The following is a 25,708-nucleotide window of genomic DNA, read 5'->3' as shown; positions in this document are numbered from 1 at the left end:
ACTTTATACCAGAAAGTTCATCAAGTAACACCCTTCGATAAACACTAAAACATAAACCTAAAGTGTAGGTGTAGAAGAAAAATTCTGATCCGATAGGTTTCTTTTCCATTCCTATAATGAAAAAGGGTTGATAAAGAACAAATCAATGACTAAAACATCCTCAGCAACAAAATTCCTCTCCATTTCTGGCACAGCCATTTAAAAAAGCTCAAAAGCTTCAACTATTCCTCGAGGGGGTTCATGAAAAACTTTTCAATTAATGAAAGTTGTGCTTTTCAAAATGAAGTGTTCATTTACTTTCAGTCATGTATATTATTACATTGTGTAGTCAACTTTATCAATTCGTAGACAGATCAGACATTATTTTCTTTCGTGCGAATCCATGTTTACGATTTTCCAAGTAACGATTGAAGAACTTTACTACGAATTACTCATCATTACTGATGGAATGAGAATAAATGAGAAAAGGAATTTTTATATTGTCAATTTATAGCTCGTGTTATTCAATTTCCTAAAAATTCTTACCAGTAGGCTTCTTGAAATCGTTTCCTCATAATTCGGAAAGGGAGTAAGACTCACTGTCGCCACCTATCGGGGGCACCGTTTTTCGCAGAGAAACTGCAAATAGGGATCTGTAAACAAATGGAGCGATCAAACAAGGACAATGTTCATTTAATCGTTTTGTCTTCTACAACGGATTATTATTGTTGCTACGTGGTATTCCTGAGCAAATTCAGATATGTATAAATGGTATAATTCAATGATGGATGTTGGAGGCATGTTCATGAGGCATCTTCATGAATATAAAAAGAAATGAATGCAGATTTCGATAATGCATATATACCTACCATTTATAGGCAACTGTAGCAAATTATCATCATGGTATGATTTCCACTTTCCAGTATGAGAATAGCAGGTCACAATAGTGTTTCCCAGAGACAAGTTTCTTCTCTATGGTGTTCCCAATTACTTTCTCTATGGTGTTGCCAATTACTTTCTCTATGGTGTTGCCAATTTCTAGCGAAGTCACCGAAACTGGTGTGGCCCTTATCAATGCGTTTGATATAACCGTAGAAACAACAAATATTCCAATGACGACTTTTAGAGAACTTTTAGAGTTCAATGAATATTACCTACTCACGTCGATTTACACGGGCATATCCGGGTGTCATTTAGAAAGGGCCGACAATATCAGAACTTTTTATGCAGCTATAGTTTGCAACACTTCATCTTATTTTATGAATTCTATTACTTTATAGGAGCAAGAATCGTTTGAATGGAATAACTTCTTATTGTAATGAGGCAGTTCTCTTTCTAGTTTTTGATGTTGAAACTCATGAAAATGACGAATTTCTGCCCTATAAAGAATATTATAATATATTCTACTCATATGCAATATCCGTACAGTTTGCTTCATATTTTATTTTCGGTAGGATATTGGATGATATTCCTTAGTCCCTAATCAAAAAATATTTTTGTCGATGAAAAAAAAGTGTCATCCTTATGAGTTGAAAATTTTAAAAATACACCTAGGATTAGTCTATATAGCTCTGCCATGCATAACTCAAAACTCTTTCTCTTAAACTTATTGCTACTGTACATCGAGATGAGCTATCTAATCTGATCTCACAGGTATCTGTTAATTCGAAACAAAATGTCTTCAAAATACACCAATACATACTTATATAAATGTATATTATCACTTTCCATTATAGAAAATGATGCTCAGTACAATAATGAATGAACTTTTGGTTAATCATGTTTTTCTGTAATGAAGAAAGTTTGGTGAAATTACCACATTACATTAGTTTGTCAGGGTTTCTCATTATATTCACATATTTTCAGCATTTCAAAATAATAATATCCTATATTTCAGTAGTAAGCTCCATTACGTTACAGAGTTTAGCATTAATATAGCATTATAGTATACTTCTGACAATTTGCAGTACTCCTCGTATTAGGGTTCAGACTAGTGTACTAAACAGGAACGGCTGATATAATGGAGACTCAAATCCAAATGATATCTCACTTTCAGTTTGAAGTTTTCCACCATTATTTTACTTCAGATGACTTTGTTACAGTGAAACACATGTATTCGTTCGAACTATATTAGGTCCTTTCGTTTGCGTAAAAAGTGTAGCACTTTTCTACACTCGATTTTAGTATTCGTTTGCTGATTTACACCAGTGTAGAGGAGGTGTAGAGGTGTAGAGTGTGTTTTGACTATGTGCAGATAAACTACACTTCCTCTACACTTGTGTAAATCAAATCGAGTGTAGAAAAGTGCTTCACTTTTTATGGAAAGGACCTATTATTACCTATAGTTGAATTTATCATTTCATTAATCAAATCAATTCATTATATTCGCATCATTTCAACATCCTATAATTGAATCCTATATTTTAGTGGCAGGTCTCATAACGCTACAGAATTTGGCATCAATGCAACAGAATTCACCTCTGGGACCCACAATGCAGAACATATCATCAATTGGTACGAATAATTCTGCAAATACCCCACTCAATCTTAGTGTCAGTGCTTCAGGTGAGTCTTATTATCATTTCAAATGATTATTGTACTGTGAATGCGCCTTTTTGTTCTAGCTGCTACCCCTAGGAGTAATCAGACCTCCAACTCCAAGATAGACAATGTACCTAGCATGCTCCCTAATCCACTAACATCTCATCCCGGAGCTGCCAACGGTCTTCAGGCTACTCCGAATCCTATGTTGGCTGCACAGCAACCTGTACTAATGCCGCAAATGATTTTAGCATCAGGACAACTCGTCCCTGGCATACAGGGTGCTCAATTATTGATACCAACATCTCAAGGTGAAAATATTTGCATGAATTCTTATTGAAGTCAAGCTGTGTCAATATGTGATAATATATAATTTGATATTTCGTTCCAAATTTTCAAATATGGATGCAGAATAACGGCATATACATATAAATATTTATTTTTTATTCTTCCAGCAACGTTTCGGATGATATGTAACCTTTATAAATCTGAAAAAAAGACAATGATATAAAATAGATAGTAAACGCATAAAAAAGGATGATGTTGTAGAATCTGAATAAATCTTACATTCACATACTACTCGAAAAAATTCTCTTACCTTTTTAAGTTCAAATTGGAGCTAATCAAAATCAAAATGACATTAGTCAAAATCAAATTGGCAACATCAATTTCAAACTGGCATTAATCAAAAGCAAATTGGCAATAATCAAGTTCAAACTGGCATTTATCAATTTCTCAAATCTTAGCGAAATGAAATAAATAATCTCCAAACAACAGTGAACAGTAATGAACAAAATGAGGGTCTGATATAATCTTTTTTTATAGAACAGAATAGAATAGAAAAGTCTTTATTTGAATATGGCTCCATCTTCAGTAGCAGCTGGAAAATCTGACTTCTGAAACTGTTCAATGTCGTCTCTGCTCTTATTTGGGGTGGCAGTTTATTGAAAAATTTTGTGCAACAATACTCAGCATTCCTCTCAGTTAAAGTAAGCCTATGTTTTGGGTATTTCAATTCAGTTGTTCTTGTGTTGTATTTGGTAATGGTTTTCCCTTCGAAGTAGTCTCTATTCTTATAGACAAATAACAAACATTCCTGAATGTAAATGGCGAATGCTGTTAGTGAATTGTTTTCATGGAATTTTCCTCTACATGATTCTCTGAATTCCAGTCTGTATATGATGCAAATAGCTCTCTTTTCGAGTTTCAAGATCTCCTCCATTCCCAAAGAGGCCCCATAGAAAATGATACCGTATCTTATCCTTGCTTCGAATACCGCTTGATAGATTGTCTTCATAGATGTTGAGTCAAGGTTTCTACTCAGGATACCCAAGGAGTAACATAAAGAACTGAGTTTTCCACATAAGTTGGTGGCATTAACACGCCAGTTGAGACTTTCATCTATGGTCAAGCCCAAAAAGTTACAATTGCTTTCCAGGGGGAGCTTATAATCAACTGTCTCAATGCATTGAGGAATTATAACATTTGCGAGTTGGTGTGAAACATTACAGCACTTGTCTTCTGAGTGTTCAAACACAACTGATTTTTAAAAAACCACTCATTTACTTTTGTGATGGGAGTAGGCTTATTGGTCTATAATTTTCTGGTGCATCTTCACAACCCTTCTTGAACAATGGCCCAACCGTTTTGAATAATTTTTGGCTTAGAAAAGAAAACTTCAAGATCTTTGAGCAAAATGTTGACCATCTTGGATCAAGCAGCCAGAAAAAACATTGTTTTTCATTGTTTTCTTCACAAATATTTTTGTCTCCATGCAATCCTTCAAAGGGTGGTCCCACATATTAGGCAACCTCAACATCGTTGCGTAGTTTTCTGATTCATGTACGAAACAGAGAGGATGTTCTCAATTTTTTCTCGAGTGATTAAAACCAGCTTCTTAAATATTTACTGAATGTGAAGTAGCATGAAATCGACAAGACATGCCTATTCCTCTGTTGCTCTTTCTATATTTCATTTCATTATTAGTTGAATATTATTCGAATTAGTACTATCATGATCAACAACATAAAAAAATCATCATAGCAACACTATTCTCAACATGTAAGAAAAAGTAGGGAAATTGATGGAAGACTTTAATTCACCACGCGCGTGAATATTCAATAATTTTCCAGCGACATCTAGCGATCCAACAATTCCATTCCATTTTCAGAACTGTTTGTAAATAATGTTCCCTGAATAGTGCGTTGCTAATTCGATCGAGACCATAACATTTGACGATAAAATTGAGACATTATATTTTTTTCGACTCAATGTCAAATGTTTCATTCCCCTTTTTACCCTCTAACCTCCCAATAACTTACCGGAAGCACTTGTCGACTAAAAAACTCAGTGTCAGGAAATACAATATATATTCCAGAATGCTCTGGTCAATACAAAATGTCTCCTAATTCGGTCTATTTGTAGGGCAGGTTACAACGCATTCGGCAAAGTGTCGAAAATATAAATAATTTATTTATATGACGACCAGGATAACAGAATCTGATTTTTCTCTCTGCAATTACAGGTCTAGTCACCCAGACAATCCTTACCATTCCAGTCAATCATGTAAATAGTGCGGACCAAATGGTGAACTTAGCTTTAAGTAATGGGCAGGTGGTTTCTACAACTCTAGCCAATCTACAGGCGATGGCACATACAAACTTATTAAATAATACAGCCGCAGCAGCTGCAGCTGTAAATCCAGGTAATAATATTCTTCTGAAGTTGAAGATTTTGCGACAGTAGCTTCAGCTTAAAATTTCAGCTAGTTGGTTCAATTCAACCGAAATATCGTTTGATTCCTTCCTAGCTTATACTTCAATTTTAGTTTGAAAATATGGAGAAAGTTCACTGTGGTCTTTAGGACTATTGTGCGCCCTCATCAGAGCTTTTCTCTTCAATGCAGTCTTAGCTTTATTAGAAAACAAATTTCTCGATAAACTGCAGATTCAGATTGCTAAATCTGCTATATATCGTGGATTTATTATTTTTGTAATCAGTTTTCTGAAGACCCTGTTTTTATTATGAAATCTGGTTATATTACTCTATATCTATATAGGAATTCGAAACAAAAAGGAGAACCAGAAACTGGAGATACTACAAGTAATTATATTACCACTAATCCATACTTTGCTGATTCTAATATTATCAGTTCATGAAATACATGGTGTGAAAATATAGGAAATATTTTGTTGATGGAATAGAAGAAAAGTTTATGGAGTCATATAAAAAATTACAACTCCCTTTTATAATTGTGTAATTTTTTTGATGAAAATCGAAATAATATTTGATCCCATCAAAGGATGGGATCATTTCAAGAGCACCGATTTCTTTCCTCCGCGAACGTTATTATTGAAGAAGAAATTCTCCATCAGAGTTCTCCAAACTTTCGTTTCCCATTTATAGTCCCAGAGCGACCAGACATAACTTATTTTCACACAGATGAAACTTTAGGTTCTCAGTAGAGTCTCATGTGCTTTGAATACCTGCGAACTTGTGGAGCTTGCCTAGTGACACCTGGGCAGATACCAGGTAGCAAAAGTAACTAAAAATAAGTCTTACTTGACTTTTCGTTTTCACATGGCTGATTTTTATATATGTATTTAGGATATTATTCTGAAGTTATATTATAAGTGACGCACACTTTCCATGGGCCAAAACTCTTGCCAGACGCTTTGAAGCTACGCAAAAAATAAATGAACTTTACTTATTTTCGCATGTCTGATATTGAAATATGCCATTGAAGTAACCAAAAAAAGCTATATTTCATCATTCAGACAAATAGTAGTGACCAAACATCCCCTAAACATAAAAATTGTTTAGCTGGCAGTGTGAGCGCGAGAGCACTATGCATGCGTTTCAGAGTGAGTGAGACTATGGTAACTCGATTCCCTTTCACAATCTGTTTGGAGTCCTTTTACTGTATACTATACATTGCTCGTACATGGCACATACACATACCTAAGGGTATCAACTCTTGCACATAAACAGCACATACTTAAACACATTAAACTGACTTCACTCATAGTCCCTTGTTAATTCAGATACAATGGGTTAGTATTTTCTTTCGAATTCTTAAATAGTTAATGGACAGGCATGTTTCTTAAATTCTCGTGGATGAAGCCAGAATTTGCAGCAATCGATTGCAGTAGCGTACAGTCTCGATTATCCGAAATAATGGGGACCAAAGTGATTTCGGATAATCGAAATTTTGGTTCATCCAAATTTTTTGGAAAATAGGAGTTTAGGATGCCTGTATCATAAGATCGAAAAGAAAATGAGTAAATTTTATTTATTTTTTGTGCAGCTTCAAAACGTCTGGCTAGAGTTTTGGCCCATGCAAAGTGTCTGTCACTTATAATATAACTTCAGAATAATATGCTTTAAAACATATATAAATATCAGCCATGTGATAATAAGTTAATTAACAATTCTTTCTAGTTACCTTTGCTACATGGTATCTGCCCTGCTGTCACTAGGCAAGCTCTACAAGTTCGCAGGTATTCAAGGCACATGAGACTTTACTGAGATCCTAAAGTTTCATCTGTGTGAAAATAAGTTATGTCTGGTCGCTCTGGGATCTTACTCTATTAGGAGAGAAGGTAGCGTACTATTTTTTTTAGCGATTTGATGCCGCATGAAATTCATTTTGGGGGTAGACTGATGTTCAAGTATCATGAAAGTGAACGTCAGTCGCCGCGCTAATGGTAGCGACGTGTTGAAGTTGCCGAACAAGAAAATTTTTCAAGTGATTTGATACCGCACCAAACCCAGTAATACGATTGTCCAGATAATTCTGAATTGGAATATAACCGTCAGCTGCATAAATGATGGTGTGTATGAACTAGACCAATGACTCGAACCTCCTAAATGACATATCAGATTTCCGAACATCCAAGAACATTTTTAAGCTGATAACTCCCTGCATTTAATTTAAATTTACCCGCCAAACCTTGACACTCCTTTCCTTACCGTAATCTCGCACCTCTGTTTCCGTTCAAACATCTTTCTGGTTTCTAGACTGAATGCCTGCTCCAAAAAATACATTAAATATCGCCAACAAATTGGAATTAAGGATCAATTGTCTTTTTAATTATGAACAAGAATTTTTCATGGTTGTTACTTCAACTGAATTACTAAACGGTATGTCCGTTTGCACGCTTCTATTTCTTCCTTCTTTTGTTGTTATTACTTAACCTCACTTTTAATACTTCTAAAATGTAAAAATACCAGAATTTGCATTCCTAATCAATGATAATTTCAGCTGGCCTGATGATGGTTCCACTGTAAACCGAAATCGATCGCCGAAGTATAAATATATAAATCATATAGTGTGTTTTTCCACCCATCCTTGAACTAGACCAAATTGAAGAAAAAAAAAAGTTATTTGATACCGCATGAATTTCACAGAACTGACTGTTTATACCTCAAAACGAATGGAAACCATTATCAGCTGCATCTTCAACGGTGGAAAGACCGTCAGTGAGCGTCCTAAACATGAGCGTGATAAGTGCAACGGAGCGTCTTATAATTGACACTGAAAATGAATTGCGGGTCTTCACCAAAAAACCATTTAGCGGATAATAATTTACATTTGAATTGTATAAATTGATCCTGGCTGTATTCAGGTTCGAATTTCGGTCCGAGAATGGTTCTAGAACTGAGCAGAGGATTCGATACTTGGGCGCAACAGTTCTGCGCAGTTCTAGAACAATTCTCGGACTGTCCGAAATTCGAACCCGAATACAGCCAGGATCAATTTACACGATTCAAATGTAAATTAGTTACTTGTAAAGAAGCCTTCACAGACTTCTAAAAGGTTCGAAAGTGGAATATTGGGCAACCTAAGAAAATTGTTTCAGAATGTGTTTGTAGAATATACAGGGTGTCCCGGATAAGATGGGAAACACTTTAAGTTGAGACAGAGAACACCTAGAGGGTCACGAAAAACCCGAATATGAAGTATCTAGGAGTTCTAGATTCTGATATACAGGATGTTTTTCAAATTTGAATGGAAATCAAAACCACTCTTTCTCCTGAACGGTATCACCGCATTATCCGAGATTTGGACAGTTCTTAAAAGAAATCACCCTGTAAAATGAATTTATAATGATTTCCTCGATATCTGCGTATTCGTTTATTCAATTCGGCATATATAATATTGCACCATCCAGGTTGCCGAGGCATTTTTTTCCTAATAATGACAATTTTTTTCTCTCGTGTCGATATTAAACATCCCATTCATTTCATAACGTTGTGAACTCTGAATCTTTATAAATTTAATCAATTGAATGTACATTATTGAATGTTAATTCCAGTTTTCATTTCATTCATTTCATGGTGATCGAATACATCAATTTCCTGAAGCGCAACTCAAGAATGGGTTTTAACAATTATTTATCTTTAAGTCTTTCGATAGCAAAACTATAAACTAAACTAACTATAAAGTGATGAATAAGAAATAGGTAAAATAAAACAAAAACTAAGCGGCCCTCATTGTTTGTTTGAAATGAATACGAGGATATATTGATAACTAGATAGTTAGCCTAGACCAGTTCCATGCATAAAAAAATATGGCGTTACCATAGCAATGGACAATAACTCATTAGAAGTATCAATGTGAAGTTGGAGATTCAAAAAAGTAAACCGGAGTTACGTAATAAATTAAAAGAAAGAAGATGTCCACCGAAATTTTGAAAATCGAAAAATTGGAGTATCGAGTCATTATCAAGTACCTGTATTTAAAAGGATCAAGAGGTAAGCAGATTTACGAAGATAATGCCTAAAATCCTTGGAAAAAAGTTTCTGAGAAATGGATCTCCAAATGTTTGAATGTTGACCAAAAGCGTGCAAGGTCATCACGTTCGATCTGTGCTCGATTTGAAAACGATGTAGACTTCTTGAACCGAATTGTTGCTATGCATGAGACTTGGGTACATTTCTACGATCCAGAATCAAAGCAACTATCGATGGAATGGCGACACTCTGGTTCTCCAAGACCTGATAAGTTTCGTGTCCAAAAATTTGCTGGAAAATTTCTTGTTTCAGTTTTTTTAAATTGCCCTGGAGTAATCATAATTGAGTTTTTGGATAAGGGTAGAACAATAACCTGAGATTACTATTCGACATTACTGATCACTCTACAGGAAAAAGTTAAAGAGAAAAGACGCGGAAAGCTATCCAAAGGTGTTTTGTATTTGCAGGACAACGCCCCTGTAAACAAATCTGATGTTGCCATGCAAAAATTTCGTGATTTAGGGTTTGAATTACTAGATCACCCCCCTTATTCACCAGATTTGGCTCCATCCGACTATCATCTCTTTCCTTAACTGAAAAAAGTTTAAAAGGTCGTAAATTTTCTTCCAACGAGGTGGTAATGAAAGCTGTGGAGGTCTGGTTTGCAGACCAAGAAGAAATTTTTTTTTGAAGGTCAAAAGACGTTGCAGGTTCGCTGTAATAAATGTATCCAATTAAGAGGAGAATATGTTGAGTAATAAAATATTTTGACATGGAAATTTTGTTTGGTTCTATAGTAGGCTAAGAATTTTTCAATATATCCTCGTATAAAAAAGCTGAGAGATGTATTCAGATCGAAGGCCTTCATTTCGAACAAACAATGAGAACCGCTTAGTTTTTGTTTCATTTTACCTATTTCTTATCCAGGACTTTATTGTTTAATCTTGCTAATCGAAAGACTTAAAGAAAAATAATTGTTGAACACCCATCCTTGAGTTACACGCTTCAGGAAATTGATGTATTCGATCAAATGAAAACTGAAATTAACATTCAGTAATGTAGGTATATTCAATTGATTGAATAAATATCGACACGTGAGAAAACATTACTGTCGCTATCATAAAAAAAAATATCATTTGACGAATTAAACAAACGAATCTTACAGTTTACGCAGATATCGAGGAAATCATGAGATTCATATTACAGGGTGATCTCGCGAACTTTCAAGAACTGTCCAAATTTATGTAATTCGATCTTGCAAATCGAATTATATTTGATTTCAGTTTTCTGGAACCTCATGGAAGCTATCTTCATTCCAAATTTCGGATAAATCTGCATTTAGCACGCTGACTGACGGTCTTTCCACCGTTGAAGATGCAGCTGACAATGGTTCTCATTCGTTTTGAGGTATAAACATTCAGTTCTGTGAAATTCCTGCGGCATCAAGTGACTTTTTTTTCTTCAATTTGGTCGAGTTCATACACGCGGCTGACGTATAATCCACCATCATTCATGCAGCTGACGGTTACATTCCAATTCAGAATGATCTGGACAATCATATTACCGATTTTGTTGTGGTATCAAATCATTTGAAAAATTTTCTTTTTCGGCAACTTTAACACGTCGCTACCATTAGCAAGGCGACTGACGTTCACTTTCATGATACCTGTCATCAGTCTACCCCCAAAATGAATTTCATGCGGTTGATACCGCATCACTAAAAAAAAATAGTACTCCCCTACTAATAGATTCACCACTATGTGAATGATATTAATCGCAGTGTAGCCTTGAAATATTTGCGGAAATTGGGCCTAGGAAGTAGAAGGGCATCCATTAATATATCCGCAGTTCGTTCCATTTAAAGAAGTAGAACAAGTAGGTAAGATGTCTCCTTGGAATATATAAAAATGTCGGGCACGCTGACTGCCTAATGAATCTTAGCAGTTTCATTCAGATGTTTTCGCAAAGAAAGTTCCTAACTAGAGAGCACCTCATTCTGAATTGAGAAACAGTAGAGACAGATATAAATGAATCTTCTACAACGTTTCCGCTAGATTGAACATTGAAACTTGATGGAAGAGTTTCCTAGCATTTTATTTGTGATGGGATGAAATCATTCAGGTTTCATTATTATCCTATTATATAGAGTTCATAAGATTCTGTTCAGTGTCGATTGTGTACATTTCATGTTTTATCTTAATAATTTGGTCTTCGTCTCCTTCCCACAGTGAAGCTACCAGATGCACAAATACTGTTCAAAGGACTGGGTTGAATATGAGGGGAGAAGCATTTTTTTGCAATCCACGGTGTGCTAGCCATAGTCTCAATTTGCTAAGAACCTAAAAGCCTCTCACTATATTATGACCGAACACTTGTATGTACTTACATCGGAATATATTTATATATTTTTTATATTGGTCCTTTCGAGGAAAGCGACCCATGAAACCTGGTTGGTGCCCTGAAAGAAAAGTGACGGCCTGTTTATTCTTATTTTGAACTGGTGGAGAATATAGTTCAAAGTGAACACATAATATATGTGAGCGTGTTCCATAATTTTCCAATTCAGTGAATGAAAGAGCTTTGGTAAACAGAAGTTTTGATTGAAAAGCACAAGAATATGCACGATGTGCAACCCCTGTGCTGCATGAGAATCAGCAGCTGGAATAACTTCTTGTAGCTGAGCATTGGTCGTGAAAATATCTATAAAACAGACCAAAGTTCGACATTCGGACCTTTTTTCTGGATAGAATCCAAATGATTCAATTACTGTTTTGGTGCTGAGCTCCAAACAGAAGTACAGTAACCAAGTTCTTTTCCGCTGGTTTTATGAAGTAGGATAACTTGCTCTGGTGAAAAATATTCACTAGTACTCACCCAGCTTCCGCTCCCGTTCATTAAAATAAGTGTTTATTAGTCATAGTTTAATTCGGAGCCTCCTACCATTGCAGTCATGCAGAAGAATGCCTACCGACATCCAAATATTCAACATACGGCCCATGAATGTCAACTAAATTGTATGTAATTCATTAATTTTTTTTCAGTAACGAATGGTGCGATAGGAGCTAATATACTGGCTGGTACTGGACTTTCACATATATTGAACAATGGGTCATCTCAAAATATTCTTCAGAATCTTCCTAAACTATTGACGACGCATTCTCCAACGCAGCCTCTGCTGAATGCTATGAATGCAGCCCCAATAATAACATCGCAAGCACAAATGTCAATGCATAGTACTTCAAGTAGCCCACATAATACTCCCCCTCATAGGTACGTACACTCACAAGTTTTTGAGAAAATCAAGTAATGATGCTCATGAAAATTCTATCCCACTACGTTCAACCTCACGAAAACGATATCTGATAGTATAATTAATAAAACATCATTCAATACGCATATTATTATGGCCTATTATACACGCAGATGACATTATTAGTGATGCAAGTGAATAATAGTCATAATATGCGAGTTCACCATTTTCAGAAGATTCCTGAAATATAAAATATCGCATCCCATTCTTAATAATATCTTTATTCATTTCAATATTTCAATAATAGTCGCTATTGCACTTGATGACCTTTGCCAAATATACATATAAACTCCATTCAAGACTTATTGAAATCTCGGGCAGCTGTGGAAAATTAGAAAATATTGAAAGTGATAACGCCTCAACAGGGAGGCAATGAATAAAATAATAAGAATTAATATAGATGCACACCACCCGCCGATATGAATATCGACAGGTGTTACGATCTGAATGAGTTAGCCAATGGCTCTGGCCATGGTCAGAGAAATATGTTGTAATGGTCCATACTGTAAGATTTTGAGTTGCTGAATTCAGGTTGGTATTGGGAATGAACACTGATCCATATAATGGACCAATGACGGCTATCGCGTGTGAATTTGCCGCTATAGACCATATTAGTGATGTTAGAGTCACTAACTTGTCGGTAGATCCATATTCAAATTGCTTCACATTGGAGGTTCAACTTTGAGATGTCATGTCGCTAGCTAGTAGTAAATGTTCATGTATAAACATACAAAATTGGCTGCCTTCATCATTAGAGCGTGTTTCCAAGTACAATTCACATCACGATATACTTTTATATGTCCTTAAATCAAAATTGAAATCATTATTATACGGAAGATATCCGTATGTGGTAGATATGAAGGGGGTCCATAGTCGTAAATCGTTTCTGCTGTACATCAATCATGAACAGTAAGAAGGAAAATGACATGCTACGCTTGCGCTTTAGGATGATGTCAGCCTCAGAAGTAAAAAACGAAATGAAGCTAAGACTAACTTCCATGGATCTTGCCGACCAATTTTACATCGATTCATTATTTAAAAATATAGCATTTCATTTCGAAATTTTGTTTTTAGCTTGTTAAGAAAGGTTCATAGAACGCATTCCAACAGAAATAAATCTCAAGAAATTTGCTAAAATATCCAAAAACAGGGGAGAAGTACGCGGTATTTTTTAGGCCCATAAGACTCCTTCCACACCATCGGGTGATGGGTAATGGAATCTTTCACACGTGTTCCGGGAGCTCGATGTGCCCACTGTCTGTAGGTGCTATAAGTGTTGCAAAAGGTCTCCATCATAGACTAAATAATTTATGATCTTTAAGTTTATGGTCTACATCTTCTTATTATACCTATATTGATATTACTATACAGGCTGTCCCAAAACAAGTGAATCAAACGTCACACCTGGATGGAGGAGGCCAAATACTATAGAATGATACATCAGTTCAACAAAAATGTATCGTTTCCAAAAAAACCTAACCTGAAATTTTCGATTTTTGAACTATTTTTTTCAATCACATGGCCAATTTATGATTGAAGATAATGTTTTTAGCCCTAATTAATTCTACATTATTGTTTTGTCCCCCCTGTAATGGGGGATTATTCTGCGTAATAAAAATTATATAAAAAAATTGTTTTAATTTAAATGCACTAAGGTTTGCGATTAACTACTTGGAAAAATTTTAATTGAGGGTGAGAATACAATAATCTAGGATTGATATGAGCTGAAATCGCTATCCCCAATCACAAACTGGCCCTGTGGTTGAATAAAATAGTTCGAAAATCGGTAATTTTATTTATTTTCATAAAATTCTAATTATTTTGGAAACGGTACATTTTTGCTGAACTAATGTTGGTGTCATTCAATAGTATTTGGTCTACTCTGTCATGGTGTGATGTTTATGCACTAGTTTTGAGACACCCCGTATATTGTAGTGCTATGAGAAAAGTTAAGTCAAATCGTTGTCAGAAAGGGACTTACTTACAATTCACAATGATGTTGGTGGTAATGGTAATATTAATGGTGAGCTACAATGTTAACGCTCAAATAATAGAGCAACTACGATACTGTTCACATCAATGTTAATGAATTTATTATTATTTAAGCGTTAACATCGTAGCTCACCATTAACATTACCATTAGCACTGATATCATTGTGAATGGGCAGTAAGGTACACACATGCGCAAATAAAAAACATAAAAGTGTCAATATTCTAATCTGTGAAATGATAAGTCCCCGTTACCGTAGACGAAATAATCTTGCATTAGTGTTTCTATGTTCATGACCTCAATCTACAAAGGCGCCAACTGGTAAGCACAAAGAGGGTAGCCCTCATTACAAGTATACTAGCATAACCTCACATTTTCGTTCGATACAGAGTAGAATACGTTATATTTCCATGCCCAGCCGACTGCTTTTATAACAGTGAATGGAGTATAAGTTTATGCACTGACCGAAGGTATTTTGAATTTTGCAGAGATTTTCATGTTCTTGCTTTAATCGAAAAAATAGAGAAAATAATTGTTAACATTTCAAATGCAGACTCATAAGCTCTGAATTTGAGTACTTTTTTCTTCGGTTCAAATATATAACAGGTTACATTATTCATATTTTCTCTTTTATGATGAAACTAAAATATAGTCTATAAGTTAAAATTTTGTGTTGCGGAATTCAGGTTCGTGTTGTGAATGAACAGTGATCTATGTATGAACTTCTTTTATGTGAATCTATGCACTCACTGAAATTAATTTTAATTTTGTACAGCTGTTTATGTTCTTAATTTAGCGTGAAAATCGAAAGCATAATTGTGTCAATTTTGAATGCTGATTAATATGCTTTAACGAATATTCCTTATACTTCCATATACTTTTCCGGGTTATATTAATATATTCTAGTTCTGGTTTGAAAGTGCAGAAATTTTTGAAAATCTTTTGTGACTAGATTAGTATCTAGTATTAATAGCTCTATCTACACTTTCATGGCTTACTGGGATGTCAATAATTCTTGAATGGACTATAGCAGTACTAGTCAAAATGGTCTCAGTTTCCTATGTTGGTGGATCATAGATCTATGAGCTATGTCACTATAATTGTGACAATGTTGTTCGATAGACCCATATATCTATTATACCAATATTGATAACACACGTTCTAGACTATATACGACAAAATGTGAAGCCAAATCGTTGGGAGGAATCCACATGTACGCATGCGCGATTTTGAAGTTTGAAAATGACAATCAAGATATTGGTTAGCTTGTTTTCATATTTTACGTTGAATGATTGAATGCATTCGAATGATGATTTATTTAAAATTCTTGTACAAATTTTCAGAAGAATTTCATATGAGGCGAAAGTCAATGAATATTAAATTCATCGAGAATGTATTCGTTTTTTTCAACTTTCAGATGAATCAACGAAAAGAGATCAAACCAAATAAGTGCATAAAAACTATTCACCCAATATTATTATGATTTGTGAAATACCAAGTGCCGAATAGGAATGGTATTGTCCATACTGAGTAAACACAAGATTGACATAATAACAAGTTCGTTTTATATTACTGTTTCATACCAGTTTCAACATTCCTTGTACGTGTAAATATCATACTTATCTCACCTCCTGAATTTCCCCTCTTGTAAATCTACTCAATACACAATAAAAAATATTTTTGGGTCAACATTTAATGTAATATGTAGTTATATTACATATAAAAGTACAGAGTGCTCATCAAAAGAGCCATGCTTCATTAGAAGCAATACAATAATCAATTGGGCAATGAGAATATTTAAAAGATGAGAAACTGTTAGAGATTGGTAACTACAGTTGAGCTTTATAGATATAGATGTCGATTTAGATATTTCACTATTTCAGAGCTGAAAAAACAATCATAAATTGAACTAAAATTTACCTCAACTGCCAACTGAATTTCAAGACAATAACAGACTTATCTATATACAATGCAGATAATATACGATAGTGAACAACCTAGAAAAATATATTCACAGTCCTACAATTTTGTTGATTGAACATCACTTTTATTAATCTTCGCACTCCGCAGGTTTTCTGTGGAAAACACATAATATTTCACTTTTATTATGAACCCGAGCGTCTAGTGTTGCAAAATGATGAAGTTTTATGAATATTGACTTCTAATTATCAGAAATCAACGATGAAATACAAATTACTACGTAATGCAAACCTGAGTTTGAACCTGATTCAAACCATTATTAACATATTGATAGGTTAAGGTCGAAAATATTCGAATAGTTATGAAGTGAAATTATTTCATTCCTGTCAATTCATAAAACCATGTATCAGAAAGAGACAGAGCTAATCAGGTATTTTTATTCTTAATATTCAATTTTCGAAGTCCCATTATCGATATACAATATAATAGATATATGGATGACCAGTGAATAATGGCTTATGAATCAAAAATGATCTATAAGTGTAATAATTCTAAAGGAAACAGATAGATTATGATCACTCCACTGAATGGTCGTGAACAAAATAATTTGAACTATAGATTATGATAGAGTATTTCTATCAGGAAGTGAAATATCTTGAATTCTGATACCGTTATTTCTAGAGACTCGCTGATAATTGAATTCTTCGGTACCATCAGGAGGTGCACACCCTACTATCTGCTTAACACAATAGTGTTTCCGATGCAGTGAATTTGTCGAGACAATAAAATTATTTTCGATTGGGTACATCAGGAATTTCTTTAAAATAGTTGTAATCGGGACCCCATTCTTTCGATTTAATCCGATGATATACGCAAAATACCGTACCTATACAGCTCTTCCTTTGAGATCTCATAGGACCTATGTGTTGCTCAATTTTTGTGGCGTAAACGAATACTAATAATATTTGGTAAATAAGGTCTTACTCTGTATTACCACTTTCCAACCACCAACCGTTCGTACTGTCGCAGCTTTTTTTTGAACCCACTGCAAGTTGTGGTATGTGTGAATGCTACAATGCGTTTCCCTACTAATTCCCTACTCACTACAGACATATGACAGTTGTTGCGTTGGCGTTGGAATGTGGTACGTGTGAATTCTGCCTTACAACAACGAAATAGTATGTGTACAATGAAAAAGTTGAAATGATTAATTTGTTGATGAAAATTGGAGGCAATGATTTATATAACCATCAGATCGAATTGATCTAGCATTGCTGAATGGGATAAGCGTATCCTTTCTTTAACTGAAACATGTCGGCGGATTAAAAGTGCAGATATTGATAGAGAATATTATCAAGTGAGCTGAAACAAAATAATGCTTCTTTAGATTTAATCATTTACTATCAATGAAATAAAATATAAATTGCTGTCCGCAGAAATCACATGGCACCTACGAATCATTATGGGGAAACAAAACATCATGCATCGTCACTACCCCAAAGCTGTACGCCACCAAACATCCCATCTATTCCTTCTATGAACGGAGAGTTGACAATAACTCCAACTCATGTTCCAAATTCTAGTCAGAGTTTCAAACGATCCCCGCCGAGGAGTGAATCACCTGGTGGAAATGACACTTCATCAAATGACCTTATGATAGATTCTCCGAGTAAGTAAAGTTTCATTAATTTTTTTTTATTTCAGAAATGCTGCACCAAGGGTCAAAACTTGATACCCTAATGATAAATTATTGTTTATAATAAATTTATTTCTATAAACGTAGGAAGAATAAAAAAGGAAAAGAAGTAGAAATTTCTACAGATTTCTACAGAAGAGATGGCTTATCTACAGCTTACTCGAACGATTCTTGAATTTCGGTAGATTTATAATTTAGTAGGTACTTTCTCCCAAAAAAATATCCTGTGAGACATTATCGAGCAAAAAACATAATGTGTGATAACATTATACCCTTCAGAAATGTTGTGATTTCTCATATGACTTCGACTAGAAATAAATTATCCAGGACTAGTATGGACAGCAAATAGAAATTTTTTTCTTCAGCTTGAGAAACCAATTGAAAATAATAGAGAATCAAACCCTTATTTTTCAGGCGTAGACATAAAATACTTGGATGTAATATGTTCATTTTGAATGTATACAGAGTCCCCCAGGATTAATGGACACAAATTTTGATATATGTATGTATATAATAAATAAATAAATAAATAGTTTCGAAACCTCAAATTAAGACGAAAAGTTCCTATAGAGGCATGTCTGGAAACGCTTGTTTGAAGAGTTATGTTGTTTCAAATATGACTACTTGATTATGGATTTATTATTATACATTTTTTCAAAGTAAGACAATTATAAAGCGATGAACATTTGCAGAGTTATTTTTCAATTAGAGATTGACCTGAAACTCATTTTCTCATCTAAGTTTGCAATAGAATCGCCCCTTCAATGCGTATTTTTTAATGTTTAATGTTGTTTATCTCGTTGTCAGATATCGATTGAAATTCATTCTGGGAGGATTCGGCATTTCCTGAAACTTTTTAGGGTTTTCAATAAAAAGTTTCAGGAAATATCTCCTTGTCACTTTAAAAATATTTAACGAATCCATAATCAAGTCGTCAACTTTGAAGCAACGATATTCTTCATCAACGGTACGTTTCCGGGCATGACTAAATTTATTCCCATTAATCCCGGGATATCCTGTATAATAGGCAACACCATCTCGCAAAACTCAAATATCTCGAATGATCCTTACACAATTGATGTTACCTTGGCAGCAAAGCGGTTCTTATATTCGCATTCAAAAGGCTGCTATGAAACTAAAATTTTTGGTTGAACTGATATTATTGAAATGAGTTTCGAACATAATACCAGTTATCACAAAGTCAACTATTCTATGGTCGAATAAAATAGATCTTCATTTATATCTATTTTTATTTGCACGAACCTGAGCAACGTAAAGTGCACAAGGCTCTATGTACTAGCACTGTAATTCAGTTTGTCAAACAAAAGCCACAATTTAAAAGATTTTCGAAAATAGATTTTTCGTCTGATGAAGGAGTCTGATATAGACTCCGAACCGTTACAACATAAAATTATAATTTCAACGTTATTTATTTTCAGTTCATTGTCAGGCAACAATTTTTTCTAGTTAATTTGCTCCTGACAAATTAGTGCAAGAATTTACGCAGGAGCAAATCGTTTATTTCATTTTTAATTGATTTTGTTTCAGAGATTGGGAGTGAAAACCCTAAAAAGGTTTTCACTCTGTATTAAGAAATACAGAATCCTCCCAAAATAAATTTCAATCGATATCCAAAAAAAAAAAAAAAAGTTTATAACACCGCTCAAAAAATTCTACGAATGAGTAGAAATGGAATATTTCAAAAATATTTTTTGCTGAATTCCGACTTCAATCTCAGAATATTACGAAATTGCGACTTCAATTTCGGCATTTCATTAAATTCATACTTTTAGTCGGCCTTTTATTTAGTTTGCACAGACACAGGATGATTCATGACGATATTGATCATTGGTCGATAAAAAGCTAGATATTTATTTATTTAATCGTATATGAGCTCTTATATCTATAAACGTTATTACATTATTAACAAAATATATCATTTCTCACTCCAGTGTCTGGCGCATATCACAGCATTTTCATTGCACATCCATAGGTCCCCCAAGTTGCATGGAGACAATTTTTTTTTGTAATATATGTTAATTTCAGTTTTCAAAAAAAAACAACCGACACTCTCTCATGAATAATTACATATATCTGCAAATGGCCCAATCGGTTATGGAATAGTCTATATGAACTTTTTTACCGTTGAAACAGTTGAAAGGATATCATTTACTGGTTTAAAGTGTAAACCTACAAATTCTTGGGCCAGATCGAAAAAATCCCGAGTCAATTGAGATTTTGAAACGAACAAAAAACAAATCCACGTCAATTTGACAAAAGTGGGGTTTATAAGAATGACAATCGAGCAGTGTTGCTACCAATGAAAAAACTCCTGAATTATATCGTAATATGATTATTGGAAATCAATAATTCGAAATGAAAGGAATGACTTAATGTTTCATCCTCAACCTCCACCTTAAACACAGTACTTACTCTTAATTTCACCTGCCTTACTCTTGAAGGCGTGATCCATTTATGATTTCTATGTCCGAGGCAGATCGTTTATACTGCCATATATTCGAACTGTTCCGCTCTTTTTCCCTTGCTTAATTATCGTAATATACAATATTTGCAATCTGGGAATTTAAGTATATGGATGCATACCGCTATCTTCACTGTGAGAGTTAGAAAATTGAATTGGTTTGGTTACCGTTTCCCTGTCAGATGTCGCTACGCTGTATTTTTACATCCTATCCGCTATTGACATCGAATAAAACGAGCTGGCAATTCATGCCAGTTTCGTTGACGAAGGAGTTATGTTGCTCTGACGAGGTGAGATGAGACCGAAACCATTGTCAGCATCTACACTTCATCGACGAAATGGAATTATTGTTAATACTTTGAGTGATGTTAGTTTGATTCTTCGATTCAAATCGTGTTGATTTAATTATAGGCGGGTGTTATGCATCTGAATTAATTTCGCCTATTAATAATATTTATTCAGGTTTGAATTATTTGCATATTTTTTAAATATGTTGTAATAGTATTCTTCGACAACTGAGTTATTGAATATAAATGAGGGAACAGTTTGAAACAGATAGAAGAAACTCGTGTCTAGCGTTAATATTTCTCAGAGGGTTATGTCCGTTAAATTTCTTCTATGAGTTATTGAATATTCCTTATTCGATTTTGAATGAGAAATAGAAAAATCGGGGGTAAATGGTATTTAAAAAATATTATACTTCAATCGAAAGGATTGCTTTTCACAAGGAAAATTTCCCCAATTATGTGGACACTATTACCGTTATTTCTTTCGTTCAATCAATTGAAAATGCTCTGCTGCTTTGAAATTGCCTTTTAATAGTCATGACTGCCTTTCACTTAATTGGATAATATCCTTTTATTGCAGAAGCTATATTTGTCGTAATATTCCTGATGAACATTCACTAATCATTTTGATCTTGAATTAACAAGATTCATCGTGATTATTAATATACATTCTGAAGACAAATTGTAAAATAATTTTAATAACTGAAGATTGAACAGAAGGAAGCTGAGTCGAAATGAAGTTGAAATTCTTCTTATTTGAATGTTGTAGATCAACCTACTATAAGCCAAGCCAATAGCAATGTTATTGATGGAATAAATTTAGACGAGATCAAAGACTTTGCGAAAGCCTTCAAGTTGAGAAGACTGTCATTAGGATTAACACAAACACAAGTTGGACAAGCTTTAAGCGTTACAGAGGGTCCAGCTTACAGCCAGAGTGCAATATGCAGGTAAAAATGTCCCTTCTTTCTCGAAATGAAAAGAAATCGGCTTTAACTATAATAAGAAAATAATCAGGCACAGGGCAAGAACACTCTGAAGCATGATATCATGAAAATACTTCTGTAGTTCTCTTGTTTAAGATATTTGGGCCTTTTCTAATGAAATTGGTTTTTTCCCAGTGCCCTGGCTTCACAGATGTTTGCAGCCGCGCAACTCACTTCTCAACAGCAAGCAATGTACGTAAATTTTTCATTTTATGTTTACTAATTCTGAATGTTTTTTCAACGCCAGGGCACTGGCATACTTACTACTTATCAGAGCTAATCATCAGCTCTAAAGCAAAAATGGCAGTGTCCTGTGCTTGAAAATTAGAAATATTTCACCACTTTTTGATGATGTTTGAATTCATAATAGGTTCGAGAAATTGGATATTACGCCTAAAAGTGCACAGAAAATCAAACCAGTACTGGAAAGATGGATGAAAGAAGCGGAAGATAGGTAAGAAACAAATTAAACACGAATTTTTCAACGATAATCTTCTCTTTCCAATAACAATATTTATTATTCGCCTGGCAAGTCGGTCAAAAAGAAAATTAGATCGAAAACTATGTCGTAAATTTTCAACTTACAAACCAAAAAATATACATCGAGAAAAAAAGCTTTATTGATTTGTCCAACTCCCTACGATACCACTTTCATCATGATTATTAAACTTTCCAAGATTTTGAATCACACAATTATAATGAAAATAAATGCTTTAATAGATTGTATTTCTCATGACAAGTACGAAGGTTGAGTAAAAATGCAACCACTTCCCTTGTCAGTGTTCAGAAAAAAAATTCCCTCAAAAGAATTTATAACAATTTTTTTTAAGTATGAAGTTTTTTGATTGGAGCTAAAAATTATTTTTTATTTTTTCTGTTATGGTAATGTACTTATGTAGTGAAGAGTGTCCTTCCATAATACATTTTCTTAATTTATCTAAGAATGAACTCCTGTACACCGACTATATTTCCCGATTAAGATCTATTCTGCATATGAAAAAAATGGTGATTTTATACATCTTCAAACAAAAACGAAATTGTCTTAAATCAGAAAAAGTAGCATGCGAAGCTTTCAATTGCTGTTGAACTTATGAACAATTATTTTGTAAAATTATGTGAGGTGAATATGCTAAGAATTATTCATCATACTCGTGAAATTAAAGACTTATGACGTTATTTCAATTCATTATAGATCGTACTTGTACGGGGATTTAACTTAAAACGAGATAATCCTTTATTCTTTAGGTTGTGAAAGTTGTGAAACACAAGTGCCTGGCTCAGGTTTCACAGTTCTTTCAGTATGAACTTTTATTTTGTATTCTATGTAGATTATTTTGTCAATATAATCATTATTCATTATTTCGAATTATGAGATGCTGCGATATAGAAATGAATGTCTACATTATTGAAACTTATTTCGCCGAATAATATCCAAATGTGACACATTCAATTCAATTTTGAGAATTTATAATGAAGCTAATATAATTCTTTCAGGTACAAAAGTGGACAAAATCATTTAACAGACTTTATAGGGATTGAGCCATCTAAGAAGAGAAAAAGACGGACATCTTTCACGCCTCAAGCATTAGAATTACTCAATGCACATTTCGAAAGGAATACTCATCCTTCGGGTATGAAGAACCATTTCATTTTAATTAATTTTTCAATCTCTAATATTACTGCAGAATCATTCAATGATGAATTTTTCGAATCTATATTCCAACCAACGATTTTCTTGTCGCATCTTCTTTCCGCAATCGCAAAATAATGAAAAAGTTGGCGCTAATCTAGCAATAGATCTCCGCTTCTGTTATTTAAAAGTGGATATTTTAGAAACAATTTGCGCTGTATATTTGACATTATGTTAAAGGCCATCGACGCAAGCTGACTGCTCTTGGGTCCGCTTCGTGATCGGTTGCCGGCCCTCTCAGCTCCACTTAGCTCAGCTCAGCTCAGCATCATTCAGCTTTACTAAATTTTGCATTCGGTGGCCGGTCAGCCTAATGATTAAACATTAAATCTGGATCACCCAGTATACATTTTTGTCTGCTAAACTATTCTTGATAGTAGGAATATTTTTAATTATTCATATCAAATATTTCACGTCCTTCAATTTGTATATCGGTAAGGATAATGAGAAATATCACCTATGAATGCGAGCAACGTTTTGTTTATAGGTGTGATGTCTGTACTTATTCATTACCTATTTTAATTGTAAATATTTGACGATGATTTTATCTATACTCTATATATGTTCAATGCTTTATAGATTAACTAAAGCTGTGAAAAAGGCTATACAGACGAAAATTTGCTCGGTTGAGAGGTTTTGTTGAATAGGCTCCTATTAACTCATTATCCTTATTGATATTTTTGATTATTCTGATCGAATGCAACGAATATATGACTTACATTATTATATCGTATTCAATCGATTTCAGGAACTGAAATAACTGGCTTAGCTCATCAACTAGGTTATGAAAGAGAAGTGATTCGCATATGGTTCTGCAATAAAAGACAAGCACTCAAGAACACTGTGAGAATGATGTCCAAAAGTGTTGTTTGAACCTGTGATCTTCAAAGAATCAGTTGTTACTGTGTACAGTGTAAATAATTTGTACCAACATTGTATATTATCCTAGTGGTAACACCAGAATACTCGTATCATAGGTGTATATTATTTCCGAAATAGAAAATTTTATGAAAAATAATAGTATGAAGAGTACATGTCAGTATTGATTCATTCGATATAAATAAGTGTTATTTTATTGTTAATTTTGAAATTATTTTATTCAACATATTATTATTGATAGGTTCAATTATAGATTATTATTTTTCGGAAGTTTTCATTCACTTAACTATTTACCATGGATATATCTAATCACCCAATTAACGTTACGATTCTCATTCAATCGGAAAACATACGCTTTTAATTGATTCCTTGTTTTTTTCTGCAGAATAACCCTCGCCGATGATATCCAATTTCATTTCATATTATTCAGTCCAATGATGGTTTGAGTATACACCTCTCAATAACCCCCTTTCTTCATTGCTTTACTTTAAACTTTCTCCTTTTTCATTTCATTATAGACTCAAGAAATCCCGTCAAACTAAAGCCAAAGTTCCTACTAGTTTTTATATTGTACTTTGTAAATAATCCTGTTTATAATGGCTATATTCAGGTGGCGAAAAGTCTGTGTCAGATCAGCAACTATTGTGAAACTATCAAAAATAATATAATTGATGTGAATAAATTATGTACTGTTAGTAGATGTAAAAATAAACTGTCGAATGGATTTCTTAAACATTTTGAGAATTTTGTCTTACCTCAACCCTTATGCTTCATCAGGTACCGCTACAAAATCTGATCTCATTTATATTTTTAACAACAGTCGCATCTGCCGTAAACTTCACGGTATGTTATTTTATTCATAGAAATGCTAGGTAATTGTTGTAAAATCAAGAAATGTCTCTATATATAGATAGAGGAATTTATTTGATCTTCAGAACAGAAACTTGAGCGGAATTTTGAATATCTAAGTCAAGGGTGCGGCATTTAATCTGGGACAGTAAATTATCGCAAAGACCATGTACTTTAGAGAAGATATTTCGAATAAAAATTGTTAGATGTTGTTGGAATTAAAAATCCCCCTACTTTGTTTTTCGAATATATGTAGATAGTCGAGTTGACAGGATGTGTAATGTTTTTTGAGTAAAACTTGTCATAGTTGTCAAATATATATCTTGAAATAAAAGTTTTTGATATAAGAAGTAGATTTGGCCCT

The 25,708-nt window shown here is 33.9% G+C and overlaps 1 protein-coding gene across 1 annotated transcript in view; it reads left to right on the top strand.

Moving 5' to 3' along the window:
• The window catches only part of LOC123314278 (POU domain, class 6, transcription factor 2), a 101,440-nt gene extending 76,230 nt beyond the window's left edge, over positions 1–25,210 (top strand). Inside the window, exons 4-13 of the mRNA XM_044899449.1 lie at positions 2,407–2,544; positions 2,604–2,831; positions 5,045–5,224; positions 12,297–12,525; positions 17,912–18,144; positions 21,710–21,890; positions 22,062–22,118; positions 22,297–22,380; positions 23,421–23,557; positions 24,365–25,210. Of these exons, the coding sequence (XP_044755384.1) occupies positions 2,407–2,544; positions 2,604–2,831; positions 5,045–5,224; positions 12,297–12,525; positions 17,912–18,144; positions 21,710–21,890; positions 22,062–22,118; positions 22,297–22,380; positions 23,421–23,557; positions 24,365–24,489 (1,592 nt within the window). The 3' untranslated portion in view covers positions 24,490–25,210. The remainder of the gene's footprint in view (positions 1–2,406; positions 2,545–2,603; positions 2,832–5,044; positions 5,225–12,296; positions 12,526–17,911; positions 18,145–21,709; positions 21,891–22,061; positions 22,119–22,296; positions 22,381–23,420; positions 23,558–24,364) is intronic.
• Positions 25,211–25,708: the final 498 nt, after the last annotated feature.

This window comes from Coccinella septempunctata, chromosome 5, assembly GCF_907165205.1.
Source record: "Coccinella septempunctata chromosome 5, icCocSept1.1, whole genome shotgun sequence".
NCBI classification, from domain to species: Eukaryota; Metazoa; Arthropoda; class Insecta; order Coleoptera; family Coccinellidae; genus Coccinella; species Coccinella septempunctata.
This window is presented reverse-complemented; position numbering and strand designations above follow the sequence as displayed.